At 41.5% G+C, this 19,375-nt stretch overlaps 2 protein-coding genes across 2 annotated transcripts; both read right to left on the reverse strand.

The window, feature by feature from the left end:
- Positions 1-978: 978 nt before the first annotated feature.
- Positions 979-8,259, reverse strand: LOC141659495 (dihydropyrimidinase). Its single transcript, XM_074466389.1, has 13 exons — positions 8,103-8,259; positions 7,848-8,009; positions 6,748-6,799; positions 5,145-5,414; positions 4,798-5,009; positions 4,294-4,414; positions 3,901-3,988; positions 3,747-3,825; positions 3,246-3,333; positions 3,112-3,152; positions 2,956-3,008; positions 2,654-2,810; positions 979-1,376 (listed from the first exon to the last, which is right to left on the reverse strand). The coding sequence occupies exons 1-13, from the start codon at positions 8,154-8,156 to the stop codon at positions 1,185-1,187; spliced, it is 1,569 nt and encodes a 522-aa protein (XP_074322490.1). The 5' UTR covers positions 8,157-8,259; the 3' UTR covers positions 979-1,184.
- A 5,836-nt stretch (positions 8,260-14,095) lies between these two features.
- LOC141661309 (uncharacterized) lies at positions 14,096-18,384 on the reverse strand. The gene is made up of 4 exons (XM_074468291.1): positions 17,875-18,384; positions 16,744-17,307; positions 15,696-16,524; positions 14,096-14,244 (listed from the first exon to the last, which is right to left on the reverse strand). The coding sequence occupies exons 1-4, from the start codon at positions 18,382-18,384 to the stop codon at positions 14,096-14,098; spliced, it is 2,052 nt and encodes a 683-aa protein (XP_074324392.1).
- Positions 18,385-19,375: the final 991 nt, after the last annotated feature.

The raw sequence follows: 19,375 nt of genomic DNA on the forward strand, positions 1-19,375 counted from the left end.
TAGTGATACTTAATTGTCATATAGCTAAAAAATTGTAAAAAAATTGGAAAGAAATCTACGGAAAATTACTTCCTCTTTTTTCATTTAAAGGTAAATTTTGAAATACAATCCAATTATTTTTGAAAGTTTTATATTATTTCCGCGAAAGATATATGATAAGTAATAAAGACGGCATCTACGATGATAATGACAAAAAATATGATTTCCTATTTGAAAAGCGAGGGCGTAGAAGTCATTTATAAACTATTCACGTGTACTTAAGTTGAACACATAAGAACAATTTATTTTTGTTTATCTTTTAAGATTAAAAATAATTTGTTCCTGTTAAAAGATAAACACAAACAAATAATTTGTTTTCCTCACAAAAAAATAATTTGCTCTCCTAACAAAAAAATATTATTTTTTTCTCAGTTTGATAGACAGATTATTCGATTACGACAACTAGGATGAACCTTTCTAAAAATCGGGTCAAGTCAAGTTTCCGAATAAGTCAAATAATACCACCGTTCCAAAATGCAATAACTAGGATAGTCCACAACACCCAAAAATCCATGTTGGCATAATTATATATAAGCTAAAGTCTCAGCTCTCATCTAAGTGGGATTGGGTGCTACATTGATGGTGTTTCCTGGAGTTCATTATAACTGGAGGCAATACAAAATTGAACTTAAAACGACTAAGCATCCACGACGAAAAAGAACACATATCAGCTGCCATTTTTACCTGTACTGAGCAGCGAATTGCGCGTAAAGTATCACACAATGCATCTGTCACACTGTCTTTCTGCTTGCGCGCCAGTTAGTAGCTTGACCAGCATACATTGTGGCGTTCGATGCTTAGGCTTTTGCCAACGGTATCATGCCAGCAGCTTATATACTACTTGCTTTCTAAATTACCATTACTCTGTGCAATGTGCAGAAACTAGAAAGGAAAGAAGATGCAGACCTACCTCACTTAGTTTAAGGGTTGATCACGATATAACGAATTAACGATATTATACAATAATCAATCAATCAAGTATAAACATGAATTTTATGCTGATAATTACAAACTGATATACGGATAACTCGATTATTTCTAAAACTTAAATCCACAATTTTCTAGATTTATTCTGGACTATATGCCTGTAGTTTATAACGTATTCTAATTTTATAAGATGTGAAATTAGAAAAAGAACCTAGGTTTTAAGTTGCAACTTTGGACCGTTTAACTGGGGCTTTCAGAGACGAGATGTATTTTTCATCTGCTTTATCAATTCCAGTAAAAAGATAGCTGTGAGATGGCATCTCTATGTACTTGCCCGATCCTGGAACGACGTTAAGAACACCGTTTTCCCAGACAATCTTTCCACCAGCAATTGTTACCTCAATCTTTCCCTGTGAAAGAGAACATACATAATATACATTATATAATAAACACACAATAGACTACTCGAGACATAAGGTAGCATGACGATGTACTCAAAGAAACTAGATACTTCAAAGAAACTAGATACTCACAAGTGGAAACTAATGATTATTTTGTATTGAATAGGATATTCGAGTACGAACGAAGTGAATTGTCCTTAATCAACATCTATTATTCAATTTTTTGGAAAATCTATCCCATTTCCAAATCTATGAATTGTGTTGAAGATTCATAACCTCAGTAAATGAATTGTGAAATGCTGCTTTAGAATGCCCAATCTCTGTTTTACATCATTATTGAAAAATGTCTATTTTTCGAAAACAAAGATGGTAAGTTTGCGGGGGCGAAATTTTTTAAACCTGTACAATATACTTGTATGAATGACATGCTTAATTCACAAATTACAAATAATTGTAAACTATAAAAAAATATAAGATATAAACTAATTTCTCACATATGTTTAGGAAGAGAAATTGAAATGTTTACAAAATTTTACTAATACATTACTAAATTCATATTAATTATATTAATGTTCTTAATTTAAGTTTGTAAAAGATTGGGAATTCAGGGTGGCGGTCACATCAGCGTGCTACGTGCCACCCCATCCCTATGTCCCTGCTACAAAGTTAATTAATATGCGTGGATTGCCATGAAAAGATGGAGAACATACGAAGTATACTAGTCCATGTGACATGATGCACTAATTCGACCTACGGACATTTAATTGGTGTTACAGTAGTCATGTCGAGATTACGTGTTCTCTGTTCTCATTGGTTGTGTGTCTCGCAATTTAAATCACAACATGTACAACTTTATCCAACTAATTTCGCATCAGATTTACATTTTGCAGTATATCTGATGAATCGATATTAAATACAAAAAGAAATAAACGGGAGGTGTTTTTGATGTAAAAAAAAATTCAATCAGTGGAAAGAGGAAGAACTAGCTTATAGCCTAGTAGTTACCCTTTCTTTCTCTGGTCACTAATTTTTATTAAAAAAATCACTAGTAGGTTGAGGGTTCAAGCCTAGTCAAAGCAAAGTGTCTGCGGTTTGTCTTTTATAAAATAAGCGAGCATATTGTTCATAAGATAGAAATCAAGAGAACCAAATTAAAAATTTTGCAACACTTTCTCCAATAATGCATTTCCGCACTTGAAAATATATTGATTTATATAATTCTGATCTCCTTAAACAATTTGAATGTACTACTAGTGATGTGGATATAGAACAGAAATAAAACCAACCTTCCCTTTGCGTCCCTCGTAGACATTTGTATCAGATCTTGAATGGTGGGAACGGGCACTGATTTCAAAACTTGACATAGGATTAAGTATAATTATATCTGCATCAGATCCAGGCAGTATTGCTCCTTTTTTTGGATAGATATTAAATATCCTCGCGCTGGAATAATGATATCGGATATATACTTAGAACTTGTAATCGAATTGAATACCAAATACCAAGCATCAGCACAGCTTATTGTATAGAGGTATAAATAGATCTTTAAAAAGATTTGAAATTATCAAGCTAATAAGATAGAGGATACCACTCGGTGCTTGTTATCCGAACATAGTCGGTCATAGATATTTGGCCGGATTCCTATATGACAAGTGAGGAAATAAACGGAGCAGTACAAGTACAGTACAATAAAGGTATCCTATCATAAACTTGCAATTCTTGAGAATAAATTGATCACACTTACCACCATGGCATCCCAAACTAGATGCATCCTTTCCTCGATACCTATTATTCCCACGAGAAACATGAATTAAGGTGGAATAACTTACAAGTATCTTAGGAATTAGTATACAGATAAATATTACAGCCTGAAAGTACCATTGACCCCATTTGGTATCTTCCTAAAATCATCAATTCCAAGAGCTTTTTGTGTGGAATTAAAAGTACAGTGATCAGTTCCTACTAGCTGCAAAAGTGACATAATTGTAAGTGTTAATGCGGCATCTAATTAAAGGGTTAACATATTGTTATACATAATGGTAACTGGATCGTACAACTCTTGATAGCACATAACCTTTATCCTTTGACTTCCATTTATTTAAGGCACTAAAATTATGTGAAATTGCTTTATGATTTGTAGAGTTCAAACTTAGCACTCTCACCCACAAAGAAATCTAAAGGGGAATACTCAAACCACATCAAATCAAATATAAATAAGATAAGATCCAAATTCCCAAGTCCATTGCAGATTAATGATAATTCACTAGGATAATTTAATGACTACATAGCATTCGGTAACATTTTTTTACTACTAACTGCCTTATTGATGCATAGTAAAAAACTAATGCAAACTTGGAATTACATTAGAAGTAAAATAACCTGCAAAACCCCTGTTGACAATGCTTGTTGAAGCGCTTCGCCATGTCCTGATTCACGGATAGGGGGGCTCATGACAAACCTAGAACAAGAAAAATCATTATATATTGTAAACAGATAAATTATAAGAGTTCAGAAAAACGATAGACAGGCTTACTTAGCAGCCGAGATGAAATCAGGATCCCAAAGGCTAGAATCATCAAGGATTAAACCTGAAACAACTGGCTCCCCAATAACTCGTTGCCCTGCCATCAGAAATGAAAGTAAAAATGGAAACTACAAATTTTGATCCCACCAAGAGAACATGTTGAAACACTTTCTTTTAAAATACCTTTAAAGAGTATAACATAGACTAATCACAGCTACGAGAATGTTTTTTCAAAACTAATTAGAGGTAGTTAATACAGGACATAATTAAATATTAATTTATAAAGTGCAAAGACAAATAGAACGAAGTATAGCGCCCATTTTGGATTAAACTACTAGAGTTAAGAAAGTATATGTGTAATGACATAAAAGGTTTCACATGACATATCTACAATATGAATACCTGATTTTCGAGCTCTTGCTATTTCTTCCATCGCATCACGGCTCATGACATGAACAACATACAAGGGAGTGTTAACAAAACGAGCCAAATGAATTGCGCGAGCAGTTGCCTCGCCTTCTAACTGCATAGGAATTAAAAAAGAACTATTTGCAATTGGATACTTGCATTAAAAAAGAAAGCCATAATAACCTTAACATTAGCTTTATGTTAGAGAACGAAAAATAAATTAATAAATATAATACATGCATCATAATAACATATTCTCAAATGATTAATCATTCAGAAAAATACTTATATTCCGGATAAGTCATACCACAAATGACAAATTCCTGTGATAATTTCAAGAATTTTTTTAAGAAAATAATCGTGGAACTAAGCCCCTATCATAGAGTAATGTTTCTAGACATTATTCAGTTTCGTTTCAAATTTGTTTTAAGAAAGGTTAGATGGCATGATAAAAAATAATTGTGATTTTGCAAGCCTTATAACACGGTTGAGTGTTACCACTGGAGGCCTTGAAAGAGCATGTCCTTCTGGACCCATAATACCAAGTTCAACCATTCTTTTTTGGCCTTCAAAAACAGCGTCTCCATTTTCAGCATGAACCATGGCCAAAGCGCCAAGAGATTTGCACTTTTTGAATCCCTCCAATAAAAGCTCATCATTGATCATAAGAGAACCCTTGTATGCCATGAAAAACTTGAACGAGTTGATACCTTCAGTCAATAAACAAATTCTAAGAAAGTTTAGCAATGACATGAGGCATTCGATAGTTATAAATTCATCACTGATGGTTCATGTAGAAAAAGAAATGACTCAAATTCATGTTATACAATTCAGAATATTCGAACCTTTCTCCTTTACCATGATTTCCATATCCTTTGAAACAACATCATCCCATTTTGTGATTGCCATATGGAATCCATAATCCATGCAAGAGCTCTTTGATTTCTTGACATAGGCTTCAAAGCCTTCCGCCAAACTCCCATTTACAGGAATCACAAAATCAATATGCATTGTTGTTCCACCTGCTAATGCAGCAGCCTGACCACTAAAGTAGTCGTCAATAGTCTCAGTACCCATGAATTCCATAGCCAAGTGTGTGTGAGGATCAATTCCTCCTGTCATAATTAAACTGGTTTTTGTAAGGATAAATACATAAAAATTACATGGTTTAAATAAAAAATAGTAGCATGAAAATTTAAAGACTTGCATATTTAGAATCTGCGCAACTAGCTAAAACTCAAAAAATGGAGAAAAGATATAGCAGCTAAAGACTCCAACAACTTGGAAATGTAAAAACCTATTTTATAAGAGTCAAAAGGCATACAAAGGTGCAGTCTCCCCAGAAAGAAAGAAAATTGTTCAACTCGTTGAAGTGAGAAGCCCAACATTATAAAATGGAATATAAGGGGGAGCCATTGTATAATTATCATGCCGATTTAAGGACAGAAATTTATTGTAAGAGCTTATAAAAGGGCGAGTGGCATTGTAAACATAGTCTGACAGTCTAGCTACATCTCAGACACGAGGAACATATAGCAAACAACTGAAAATTGGTCAGGACTCGGGAGAACCTAATGTGTCCCCTTTCTTGTACCAAGCTTATCCTGTGAGATAAATCCATATTTTTAACCAACATCTGAATCAGCAAAATTGAGATTCATGCAAAACCAGGAAGAACATATGATGGGATGTCAACACCTGCATCCAGTTTAAATTGGATCTTTAAAAAAAACAAGCTGTCTTCATGCTATTGGCAATAATAAGTGTACAAAGTTTTGTGCCTTCATACATTTCTTTTTGCGACTCAAAGAAGGACAATGTTGGTCTTTCTTATTTATAGTTTGAAATTTAAGAATGTGTTGAGTATAAGAAATTGCATTGAATTCAAGGATGAATAAAGGACACAGGCAACTGAATGTGACGGAATGGACCCAATTAATATCATATCATGTGGTTAACATAATTTCTCGACCCCTGTGAACATTTCTTTATTGGTTGGTAAGCCTAACAAAATATAAAAATATCGTAATTATAACATAGATGGATTTTATACATTTGATGAAGCACTGATGGAAAGTTCCAGATTGTTAGGCAATCAACCGTCCTGATCATTAATATATAGTATTGCCCTCACAGCATTCATATGAAAAATTAAGGACTACATATGTTTTTAAAATTAAGCATTTATGCTACTGAGCTATAGTTGATGTGAAATTGAGTACCCCATATATTAAAATTTCATTTTTGATTGGTTTTTTTATGATTGTCAACTGGTTACATATATGATTAAAATTTTAAACATAAATATGTAAAGGACATACAACTAATCATAAATTGTGTTGTAGAATAATTATTTTACTTTAAGTGCCTAAGAAAAATAACAAAATTCCAGTATTGCAGAGATCAAACATCATAGTTATAAATGCAATATGCTCTCAAGAAGCAGACCTGGCATAACAAACTTTCCAGTGGCATCAAGAACAGTAACATCATCACCGACCTGCAGATTGGCACTCAGGAGACTCAAATGGAAGTAACAAAGAACAAGAAGTAAAAGTAAACTTAGCAAAAAAAAAGTAAAGCAGGTTAATACAATAGGTTCGAGAAAGGAAAAGAATAGGCACCAAATATTTCAATTTTCAAGTGGTGAAAATCTGCACATAACAGGATAACACAAGAAGATAGCAACATTTAAAAAGAAAAAAAAAACTGCCTTATGTCACAAGTGTAAAAAATGGGATGGTAAAACAAATCAGTGAACAACTAAGCTAAGCTTGCTCTGGGCAAAAGACTAAATCGCATAAAACAAAGAAATGTATCACCAAAAACTTTCCTGATTTATACAATTCTTAGCAACCCCCCCCCCCTGAATCCAACTGAAAAAATAATTCATCAAATTTCAAATGGCCTACACAAAAAGAGGCAAGCGATCATTTTCTTAAGCCGCTGGTCTGATACTCACATTTCCAGCAGAATCTTTGTTATTGAAATTTATTATTTAATTCTTTTAAAGTTATTTATTCATCCGTGGTCATTTTTATCAAAATACTTTAGAGCTATTTAAAAATTACATGAGCACAATTATGAATATAAACACAGAATTCGAGTGACGAAGGAAAAAGACTCCATGATCTGAAACAGGAAATAGGCGAATGACTACATACCCTGTCAACTACAGTATAAGCATTAAGCAAGAAATCCCATATCTTAGAATTTAAAATCTATTCCTTCAATTTTAAAGTTACATATTCATACAGAGTCATTTTTATAATATACTTTGTCAAAACCATGGTTCCTTCTGAGTGACTTCATTTTAAATAAACGTCAGATCTGCGTACATCATATCCTCCCTATACCCTTCTATAAACGGGATATACTACGTACATTTAATTGCTTAGTTGGTTCTACTCATTTTTATAAAATTTCATCAAACCTATATAAAACAAACATGAACACAATTACGAATTAAAAAATACAGAATTTCAAGTAACGAATTAATGGAGGGTACATGTAACATGATATCGAAAATAGCAGTACTATTTTAGTACCATAATATTAGGCTTGACAGCAAGAATCAAGCCATCCTCAACATAAACATCAGCAAGTTCTTGAGAATAAGCATTGACTACAGTGCCACCCTTGATCAAAATCTTGTTAGAGTAACCACAGCTAGAATCAGCTGCATACCCATTAATCCCCACATCACAAACCTGCATATACACAACTTATTAGTATTAAACAAGAAAATAATACACAACTTTATTTCTAGCATTAAACAAGATATAAAACAATTTCATCAGTACCGAGTGAGCTTTTGAACAAAAGAGAAGGAGTAGTAAAATGAAGTGATAATACATGATGAAGTGATTGATCTTGTTGTTGTTGTTTGATTTTAGGAGGAAACAAGATGCAACAGAAGAAGTGAATATTAGTACAACTCTTTACACATTTGTAAAGATTGACCTCCGTTACAAGCGTTACAAGCATTTCTTTACACTTTTCTTTTTAGGATGTTTTATCCAATTCTTTATATTTCAAAATTTACCAAATATAGTAAATGGATCCTATCACTTTCTCACTTTTTTTCTTTTTCACACTACTTTTACTCCACTATCTCCTTTTTATATATTAAAAATTAATGGGTCAAATTACTTCACTCACTTTTCTTTCTCTTTTTCACTACTTTATACATATTTCTTAACCACCGTGCCCAAACCAAATGTAAACAAATAGTCGGGACGGAGGGAGTAATTATTGCGCTAAACTCGAGTTATCGAATTTTCAAATTAAGCCACAACTTATTTGACTTGTAAGGATCGATAATAATTGAGTTGAAATTGAGTTATCCAAATTTCCAATCAAGCCAAAATCGACTTTCAAGTTAATCGGTTCAAGTACAATCGCCTCATTAGATTTTAAATTTTTATATATTTTAAAAATGTTTTTATATAAATATTTATATATATTTAATCGCGTAATAAATTGAGTCTTTATTATTTTATGTTTAAATATATTTTTATGTGAATAGTCAATATTAATATATATTTATATATTCAATAAAGTCGGACCCGATCATATTTTAATTTTTTGTCAATATTTAATTAGATCGACCGGATTTTTGAGCCACGTGAAATATGGACCAAGTATATTCTCAATGTTTTTTTTATATGACGCATTGACTTTTGCACACGTCTCAATATACTTTGCCGAGTATACTTTACCTACGTAATTATATATACAATTTTTAATTTTTTTATGAATTAAAATATTTATTATATATTTTTATTAGTGTTCTAAAAGTCGGCCGATTAATCGATTAATCGAAGTTCGGAAGGATCCCTTGATTAATCAGAAATCGGGTCAAGGTGCGTTTTTTAAAAAAAAAATCGATCAAAAATCAACCTATTATTTCAAAAATCGGCCAGTTTAGGTCAAAAACAGTAAGTTCGGGTCAAAAATCGGTCGGTTCGGTCAATAGGTGGGATTTATTTATTTATTTAAAATAAATAAAATTCAAAATAATAATTAATATTTAACCTACTATTAACCGGAAATCAGAATCTCATTTGAAATTCAAAAAATAGTTAATATTTGACCGCAAGGGTTGGCTCAGTTGGTTAAATAGGGGATAACTATCCTCTTGGTCCTTCTAGCGCCAAATGTTATAGGGAGAATTTCGTATAACAATGTTGTGGAGGTTACTGGGCGGAACAAAGATCAAGGACGGTGTTTGAGGGCGGAGGAAGGTTGTTTGGTGGTGGCTGAGCTTGTATGTGGACTCCTTAAGAAAGAATAGGGTTTGTTATTCTCTGTCAAGTGTCGACTCATGTCTCATACAAGTGCCTACGTACCCTATTTATAGGGATCAAGCCTCACGTAGTTCTTGGGGAACAAGTCACGTAGGCTAGGGTTAGGACTCTTCAGCCCGTGCAGCCCAAGCCCACGATAAAGTCAGGCCTTCAGCCAATTAGTCACGTAAATCTCGATCGGCTCCACACGCTTCCTACAATCTCGCGGCATCTCCGCAATCCTTCCCGTGATTGTAGGAACAACCCGTGTCGACCCCGAAATCTACGAGCAACTCAGTCATCTATGAGTCACTTTCCATGTTGCACACAAAGTCTTTCGATGCGGCCCGGCCTGGTCACCTCGGCCCGCACCGCCTTCAAACAATAAATATAATGTTACCTCTGTTTCTATAAGATGTGGGCTCATGAGCTCAGCCCGCGTGTGGGCAGCTAAGCCCACCTCGCATGAAGGCACCTGAGCCCACCTCGCGTGGGCACAACCGAGCTCAGCTCGCACATGAGAGCCCAAATGACAAATGTGAGCTCACCTTACATGTGTGAGCCCAGCTCGCATGTCCTCACTTGAGCCCAGCTCGCATGTTTGAGCCCAGCTCTCATGTCATGAGCCCAGCTCGCATGTGAACTCAGCTCGCATGTTACGAGCCCAGCCCGCATGTGAACCCAGCTCGCATGTTACGAGCCCAGCCCGTATGTGCTGGCCCAAGTCATATAAATCCATGGTTCTAGCCCACACACGAGAGTCTAGCTATTTAGTACACCCACAGGGACCTGTTTAGGGCCCATGGCTGAAAGCGGGCATAACAACTACCCCCCAAAATTCCTGGTCGCATCTTGAGGCTAGGTATTTTCTAATCTTTTTATGGCCTCGCAAGTGTGAGCCCACCAGGCCGCACCAAGCCGCCTCGCGTGTCTCGGCTCGCATGCCTTTCATCTTTGCATTCATTTTGACAGCCGTTGGACAGCTGGCGTGGGGATTCGTGTCATCTTATGAGATGACGACACGTGTCGCCTCCTCCTTTCTCTCTCCTATCTCCTATAAATATGTGAGATTTCAATTCATTTCTCACATTTCCAAAAACACTTCCGGAATTGCTGCTCAATTTGCTCAAGGATCTACCACAGCGAAGATTATCATTTCAACAAGAACCGTCTACCGGCGGCGATATTCTCCGGGACCAGATTCATCAGGATCTTCATACACCTCTCCCACAGGTACTCTTCGATTCGAGCCCGTTTTTTATTCATGCTTTATTTACGCACACCATGCGAGCACACACCACCTGTTCGATGCGAGTTCACACACAACCACAACGCGCGATGCGAGCTCTTTCGCTCGTTTAGATACTTAGGTGCGATCCCGTGTGAGATGTGAGGACACTTAGGTGCGATCCCATACTTGTTTGTTTTTTTTTTGTTTTCTTTTTAGAGCCACACACTAATTTTCACCATCTTTTACAGATGTCGAGTGCGTCTTCAGCCCGCTCCTATGGATCATCTCGCTCTTCCTCGAGCCCGGCTCGCACTTCTGCTAGCCCGGCTTGCTCTTCAGCTACTCCATCTCCATTAAACCAATACCCTCCTGAGCAGCGAGGCTCCAAGGACTTCCAACGCGAGCTGACCTCTCTTTCTGGTCGTCTTAGCCAACCTATCTCTCCCGGCTCAGCTATCACCCCTCAAGGGGCTCTGAACATTGCCAGAGTTGAGAACTCGATGCGAGCAGCTGGATCCGGCTCGCTTGATATTCACCTCGACCCGAACCCTGAGGATTTTACCAGGGAGAAGAATATATATAAATGGAGAAATAGGCCCGTGGACCTCTCTCATATTCCAGCCTCCCTTGGGGTAGAAGAGCTGCTAAACCGCGAGCCTGCTCCCTTGGATAAAGACCGAGCCGAGGAGATTTTAAGAGAAATGGCTGAAGAGAGGGCAGCCCGTCTGAGGCAAGCAGCAGCTAACCACCTCGACCCCATTCACCTTGACTCAGAATCAACTGACAGCGACCTGGGGAGTGCATACTATGACACCAGGAAGAAAGGAAAAGAGCCTGTAGCTGCTGAATATCCCATCCTGGGACTCGAGGGTGAAGAGGACGACTCGCATTGGTCCTATAACTCTCCTCAGAGCGAGGAGGCGGCAGATATTACAAGTCAGTACAAGATTTGTAACTATAATTATGCCCCCGCAGCCTCTCCTGAGCCTTATGTGCCTCCTGCCCAGCCTGAGCTCGAGGGTGAGATTGTTTTCAGAAGGCAGATCATTCCTGATGGGGAGGAGAGCTCAACTGCAAACGAGGAGGTTAAGGTGCTCGCTTGCCGCGACCTGCCTACCTCGCTGACTCAGAAACATCTGGCCGAGCACATTGAGCAGTTTCAGCTCGAGGGCCATATTGTCTTGCCCCTACCTCATATGAGATGCTATAGATTCAATCACTCGGAGAATGAAGGCAGGGTGCCTCGCATGGTCTTGTCCACCTTCCTATTAAGGCTGGGAATCTCCTCTCCTCTTCATCCCTTCATCAAAGATGTTTGCGAGTACTTCCAGCTCGCACCCCTTCAGATCAATCCAAACGGATACCGGGCCGCCCTCGCATTGTACATCATGTACCACAAATGCGGGTACCCTTCTCTAACCGCGAGGCAGCTGGGTTACTTCCTCCATTTGAAGCATTCTCCTAACGACTTTGGGTATTTCTACTTCTCTGTCTGGCCGTGCTTCAACAAGAAGAACCTCATCCACAACGGGCCGAGCAACTCAGGGAAGTGGAAGAACCCTTACTTCTATATCCACGAGGTGCCTCGAGTCCAGACTCATTTTTATTATAATCCATGTAAGTTTTCTCCTGCCCGCTCTCGTCTCTTATACCATAGCTCTTTCCTTTTAACAAGAATTTCTTTTATCTCCAGCCACCCCGCCTCGCACTGTCCTTGTGGGACAGGAAAAGATAAACGCGGACAGTCTTTTAAACCTTCCTAAGGCGGACTGGGACATCCGAAAACTCATAACGACCTCCAATCTGGTCGCATGTGGGTTTTTGAAGGAAGGAGTGAGGCTGACTCCTCAGAAGAAATCTAGGAAGAGATCCAGAAAGGGTAAGAATATCAGGCCCGCACGTCCGGGTCTGGCTGCTCGTATGCGCGAGCTCGTGTGCTCGCGTGCTCACTTTTCCTACATGCATCTCGTTTCACATCGCACTTTAATTCTCCGTATTTTTCACCTGCTCGCATTACTTCTTTCCTTTGCATCTTGCTGTGACTAATCTATTGCTTTGTTGTTTTCTTTTTCAGAAATGGCCATCTCCCCTATCCCCTTCATGGAAGAGGCTGAGCAGGCTGCGGCCTCGGGCCCAGTTCAGCCCGCAGCTGCGAGCACAAGGGCTCGCTCTCAGGCCAATCTTCCGGCCCGCATGACTACTCTCTCCGAGCATCTCAAGGATTCAGGGCCCTCTCCTCGACTAAAGAGGCATAGAGGTAAAGAAGGAAAAACTGGCGAGCCTGAGCCAAAGAAAGCTGCTCCCTCTGATGCTCCTCTTCCCTCTTCTTCTTCTGCCAATATGGTTGCGACCACATTCGGCCGGCTCGCCCAAGGTCACATCAGCGAGCAGGATTTAAAGGATTGGTCTTCTTCTGCTCTCGAGGTTAACCAGGATGCACTCTCCCGAGCCGCGACCGAAGTATACTATCGTCAGTTATCTAAGGCTCGAGAGATGCGAGCCCTCAGCCAGACCAACACAAAGCTCGAGGCTAAAGTCAAGTCCCTTCAGAGTAAGGTCGCTGAGCACGGGCAAGAGAAAGTTACGCTGGTGAACAACTATAATCAGAAGATAGTTAACCTGAACGCTGTTCACGACAAGGCCCTAAGGGAGCAGAAGGAGGCTCATGACCTGGCTGCTGAGGCATGTAAGAAGGAGAAGGATGCCCTCGAGGAGAGGGTGCTCGAGCTGGAGGGATCAGTCTCTGCCCTGACCGAGGGCCGTGAGGCCGCCCTCGCTGATGCTAGGAACCTGGGGGCCAGGAATTTCATGAAAGTCTTTATGAAGAAGGTTCCTGACTTCGATCGGGCGGCTCTGGGTGCGAGCACAGCGAGGCATGCTGACAAGTTGAAGCTGGAGATGGAGAGGGATGCCCAAATTGCTGAGGAGGCTCGGCTCGCGGCCGAGAAGGCCCAGGTCGCTGGTGAAAATCGTGAGGGAGCAGAGGCTGATAACCCTTAATGTAATTTTGATTAGAACTAGACTTTTGACTGGGTAAGCGGGCACCCCTCTCACCTCGCGTTTGTATTTGAAATATTCTGCCTCGGGGCATAACTTATTTAACTTTTGTTTGTATAAAATGTCTAAGTTTTTTGTGCCCGCGTATGTCTTTACGGTGCTAGCTATTTTTTTTTTTTACCATGCTTCTACTGACCAAAAAGTAATCATAACTCTGGCCGCTTATGGCGAGCGTTACCCCTTCACTGCGAGCCCAATTTATTCAGCTCGTGTCATTTGTTCAATTAAACAACCATTGAAAGAGAATGCCAAGTGGAACAAGCCCGCATCGACTCGCAGGTGTTGTAGGTGTGCTCGCACTGGGAGCTCGCATGTGTCTTCTCCTCGCATCATGCGACTTTGAGTATGACTGATGGAGGGCTGGGCCCCCTGGGTCACATTTATGGTTTTGAGGGTCAGGGTATGAGCTTGCATCACGGGCCTATATCTCTATCCACATCTTTTATCTACTATGTGTTCGTATTTGTCTAAGCGGGCCGTGGCCCGGCTCGTTTCATGTTCTTGGCATCAAGCGGGTCGGGGCCCAGCTTGATTTAACATGTTAATAAAACAACTGTTCTGTCCTTGTATGGGTTCCCCAGGATGGGGTCCCCTGCTGGGTATTTAATCTATTAACAGAAGTTAAAATATCAAGTGCACAAATAGAGATCAATCGTTTATTCATAGATAATGGGAAGTGAAAGGAATACATGCTTGTGGTCTCAGGGAGGCACCTATATGGCACTACCCCCCGAGACTTAGGAATATTTGAAGATAATACTAAGTCTGAAAAGAATAATATTACTGATAATACTTGCGAAGGTGTTCCGCGTTCCAGGCTCTTGGGATCAACTTGTCTTGCATATCATTGAGGTGGTAGGTTCCCTCCCAGAGCACCGATTTTATCTTGTAAGGGCCTTCCCAATTTGCTCCCAAGACTCCGTGACTCACCACCTTGGTATTTGGCATGACCCGGCGCAGAACTAAATCTCCCACCTTGAAAGTTCGGGCTCGAACCTTACTGTTGTAATGCCTAGCTGTCCTCTGCTGATATGCCGCAATCCTGATCTGAGCCTCTTCTCGAGTTTCTTCGATCATATCCAAATAGAGCCGATGATTGACCTCGTTTGCCTCTGAGTCATAGTTGTCCCTTCGAAAAGATCCTGCTCCCACTTCAACGGGCACCATAGCTTCACACCCATATACCAGAGAGAAAGGGGTCTCTCCAGTTGTGGTTCGGGGTGTAGTGTTGTAAGACCATAGGACCTGGGCGAGTTCTTCTGGCCATACTCCTTTCTTCTCTTCAAGCTTTGCCTTTAAGGTATGCTTAATGATTTTATTAACAGCCTCTGTCTGCCCGTTACTCTGGGGGTGGCAGACTGCGCTAAAGCTCTTCTGAATCCCCAGCTGCTCACAAAACTCTCGCATCTCCTTGCTATCAAATTGTTTCCCATTGTCAGATATCAGCTTGTAAGGGATGCCATAGCGACATACAATAGCCCTGTATACAAATTCCCTGAGCTTTCTCGCTGTGATAGTGGCTAGGGGCTCGGCCTCTGCCCACTTAGTGAAATAGTCTACCGCAACTACCGCATACTTGACGCCTCCCCTGGCCTTCGGGAGTTCCCCAATCAGATCAATTCCCCACATGGAGAAGGGCCAGGGGCTCATGAGGGATGTGAGAGAGGCCACGGGGTTGTTGTAATAATTGGCATATCGCTGACACTTATCACAAGCTCGGGAGAATTCAAAGGCGTCTTTTTTCAGCGTTGGCCAGTAGTAGCCTTGACGGAGGATCTTCTGAGCTAGAGAGCTACCCCCCGAGTGATTGCCACAAATACCCTCGTGTACTTCCCTTAGGATGTAGTTGCATTCATCCCCATGTATGCATTTGAGAAGAGGAACACTGAACCCTCTTCTGTATAGAATCTCGTCGTATATCACATAGCGGGCTGCTTTGTATTTTATTCTCCTTGCCTCGTTCTTTTCGTCCGGAAGTGAACCTTCTCTTATGTATGCTAGAATAGATGTCATCCACGTGGGGCCGAGCTCATTATTGAGGCTGCCCACCTCGTGCTCGGGCACACTAGGTTGCCTCTGTATATCAAGGGGCACGGTCCCTAGCAAAGTGCTCTCGCGGCGTGAGCCGAGCTTAGCTAGCTCGTCCGCGCCTTCATTCTGCCCACGCGGGATTAGTTCCAGCCTCACCTCGTTGAATCTTGCGATTATCCTCTGTGCGCACTTCAGGTAAAGCTCTGTTCTCGGCCCCTTAGCTTGATACCCCCCATTTATCTGATAGACCACAATCATGGAGTCACTAAACACATTCAAATTCTCGACCTTCATTTCCAAAGCTAGCTTGAGACCGTTGATCAGGGCCTCATACTCAGCATCATTGTTGGTTGCATGAAAGGCCAGATGGGTCGCATATCTGATTTTGTGAGCCTCTGGGCTGATTAGCTCGATTCCAGCTCCTGCTCCATCACCGTTAGAGGCACCATCCACATATAGGTTCCACCATGGGGCACTATTTTGTCTCTCCAGTCCAACTTCTTCTGTGCTAGGTATAACAACAAGGGCTCCCAGCTCCACTTCTTGATGTGGGGGAAATTCTAGCACAAAATCGGCCAGGGCTTGGCCTTTGATCGCAGTCCTTGGCTTATAATCCACCTCGAATTGGCCGAGCTCAACCGTCCACTTCAACATTCGACCAGAAGATTCTGGTCTATGCATCACTTGTCTGAGGGGGTAGGAGGTTCGCACTTCTATCTTATGTGCCTGAAAATAGGGCCTGAGTTTTCGGGAGGCCAGAATCAGAGCATACGCTAGCTTTTCGAGGCTTGTGTATCGAGTCTCGGCATCGGCTAGCCTTTTACTCACATAATATACCGGGAGCTGGACACCATCCTCCTCTCGGACTAATACTGCACTTATTGCAAAGTCGGAGACGGCCAAGTATAGGTTCAAAGTTTCTCCTGCTTTTGGGTTGGACAACATGGGAGGGCTACTGAGATGCTTCTTTATGTTCTGAAAGGCTTCCTCACATTCTTCGGTCCACTTAAAGTTCCTCCCCACTCCTTTGATTGCTTTGAAGAACTCTTGGCATTTATCGGAGGATTTTGAGACGAAGCGGTTTAAGGCAGCCACTCGTCCCGTTAAGCTTTGAACATCCTTCACCCGTCGAGGGGATCTCATCTCGAGTAGGGCTTGTATCTTGGCTGGGTTGGCCTCAATGCCTCTATGGTTGACAATAAATCCCAAAAACTTCCCCGATTCAACCCCAAACACGCATTTCTGGGGGTTGAGTTTCATTCTGTACTCCCTTAGGATCTGGAACATTTCTGCCAGGTGGCGGACATGATCCCTCGCTTCTCTCGATTTCACCAGCATGTCGTCTACATAGGCCTCCATAGTCTTCCCCAATTGATGTTTGAACATCTTATTCACCAGCCTCTGATAGGTTGCCCCCGCATTAAGGAGCCCGAAGGGCATCCCGATGTAACAGTAAAGGCCCCGATCAGTAATAAAGGAGGTGTGCTCCTGATCTGGCCCATACATGGGGATTTGGTTATATCCCGAATAAGCATCCATAAAACTAAGCAGCGCGTGTCCAGCCGTGGAATCAACCAGCTGGTCGATGCGGGGTAGAGGAAAGTTGTCTTTCGGACAAGCTTTGTTCAGGTCGGTGAAGTCTACACATGTCCTCCACTTGCCATTGGGCTTCTTGACAAGCACGGGGTTGGCCAGCCACACGGGGTAGAAGGCTTCTCTCACAAGTCCTGCCTCCATTAATCTATCCACTTCTTCTCTGAGGGCCTCTGCCCTCTCTCCACTAATCGGCCGTCTCTTTTGCCTAACCCCCTTCTTTTTCGGGTCCAAGTTGAGCCGGTGGCACATGACATTTGGGTCAATCCCTATCATATCGGAGTGTGACCATGCAAAGACATCCAAATTCTCCTTTAGGAAGCGGGCTAGATCCTCTCTCAAGTCAGGACTTAGGTTAGAGCCTATTCTGAGTACCTTGGAGGGATCATTTGGGTCTACCAAGATCGGGATTGTGTCCTCTGCGGCCCCGGCCCTCTCGACCATTGGGGGCATTCTCGGGTCTAAATCTGCTCGAGCCTTGCTAGTTTTTTCCATTTCCGTGATTGCCAAACCTTCCGCCTCCTTGAGCTCGGTCTGGTGAGCTTGGGTCAGGTTTATCAAGCGTTCAGAGGTTGCAGTTACAGTTCGAGTGATTCCGTAGGGTGGGTCCATAGTGATTGTTGTTTCTTTGTGTGCCCACTTCCCTCTCCTAAGTCTTGTAGTGATTTGTTCTGGGCTCTTTTCTTCATCACTTGCTTCCTCTACAATCCCCTCTTGTATCAACATGATGGGCTGAGATGCTTCCATTAGTAAGGCCCCTGGGCGTGGTTCCACATGAATTCCCATGTGCTCGAAGTAGTTCTCGGGCAACTCCTCAATTGAAATCAAATTACAAGTCTCGTGGCCCTCAGGACGTATTCTTTTCCTGCCCTCTGCCTCTTCCATGGGGACGTCGCCCTCACCTGCTTCAGCTATCTCCCTTGAGGTATTTCTTGACTCGGCCACTTTGAGTGCCTGGTTGTAGCAGACCCTGGATTCATATTGACAGCTCTTCAAGATGCCTACCCCCGTGGGGGTTGGGAATTTTATCGTCATATGATGGATCGAGGTCACCATCCTCATCGCCCTCATAAGGGGTCTGCCCACTATAACATTGTAGGCACAAGGCTGGTCTACAACTGTAAATATAGCAATCTGGGTGGCCACATGAGGCTCCTCTCCTATGGTCACCGGGAGCCGAATTGTCCCTTTCACTCTCGATCGAGTCTCCCGTGAACCCGTACAGGTGCCCACCTGTTGAGGTTAATTCTCTATCCAATAATCCCAGTTTTTTGTAGGCATCATAAGTCAAAACATCAGCCGAGCTCCTGGTGTCCACCATTGCTCGGTGAACATTCACCGTCCCAATCTTCATTTTTATGACCAGGGCATCGGTATGAGGGTAATGCACCCATTTTGCATCGTTCTCTTTAAACACGATATCATCGACCTCCCTTTCAAAGAGCTCCGGGGGCCTTTGGCTTAGATGATTGACGTTGGTGAGCGGCTTGTCCTTTGCTTCCCGGGCATATCTGTCCATCGTCTTCCGGCTGTCTCCACCAATGTGAGACCCGCCTAGAATAATATGAATACTACCAGCCCGAGGGACCCTTTATTTATCTTCTGGGGGTGGAGGAGGGACGGTATGATAATCCGTCCTATGTCTTCGAACCTCCTTGACAACCCACTCCGTAAGCTTCCCTTGTCTAATCTAAGTCTCGATCTCATCCTTTAGTTGTCTACAATCAGCTGTATCGTGTCCGGTGGCCTCATGGTATGCACAATACTTCGAAGTGTCTCTTTTATTGTAGTCTGTGAGAGGAGTTGCTTTCCTGAATACCCCCTTCCCCACATATGTAGCATATATGTGGTCGATAGAGGCTACCAGAGGGGTGTG

The sequence above is a fragment of the Apium graveolens genome, chromosome 5 (genome assembly GCF_009905375.1).
Source record: "Apium graveolens cultivar Ventura chromosome 5, ASM990537v1, whole genome shotgun sequence".
NCBI lineage: Eukaryota > Viridiplantae > Streptophyta > Magnoliopsida > Apiales > Apiaceae > Apium > Apium graveolens.

Excerpts from the sequence above, each read along its gene's own strand:
- LOC141661309 (XM_074468291.1), bottom strand. The coding sequence starts at position 18,384 with ATGGAAGAGGCAGAGGGCAGGAAAAGAATACGTCCTGAGGGCCACGAG. Across the intron at positions 17,308-17,874 it reads ACCCAAATGATCCCTCCAAG|AGGCTGGTGAATAAGATGTT; the intron begins GTACTCAGAATA and ends GCAACCTATCAG. Across the intron at positions 14,245-15,695 it reads CCTAAGGGAAGTACACGAGG|GGGGCCCAGCCCTCCATCAG; the intron begins GTATTTGTGGCA and ends AATGTGACCCAG.
- LOC141659495 (XM_074466389.1), bottom strand. The coding sequence starts at position 8,156 with ATGTATTATCACTTCATTTTACTACTCCTTCTCTTTTGTTCAAAAGCT. Across the intron at positions 6,800-7,847 it reads CTGTCAAGCCTAATATTATG|GTCGGTGATGATGTTACTGT; the intron begins GTACTAAAATAG and ends GCCAATCTGCAG. Across the intron at positions 1,377-2,653 it reads ACGAGGGACGCAAAGGGAAG|GGAAAGATTGAGGTAACAAT; the intron begins GTTGGTTTTATT and ends TCTCTTTCACAG.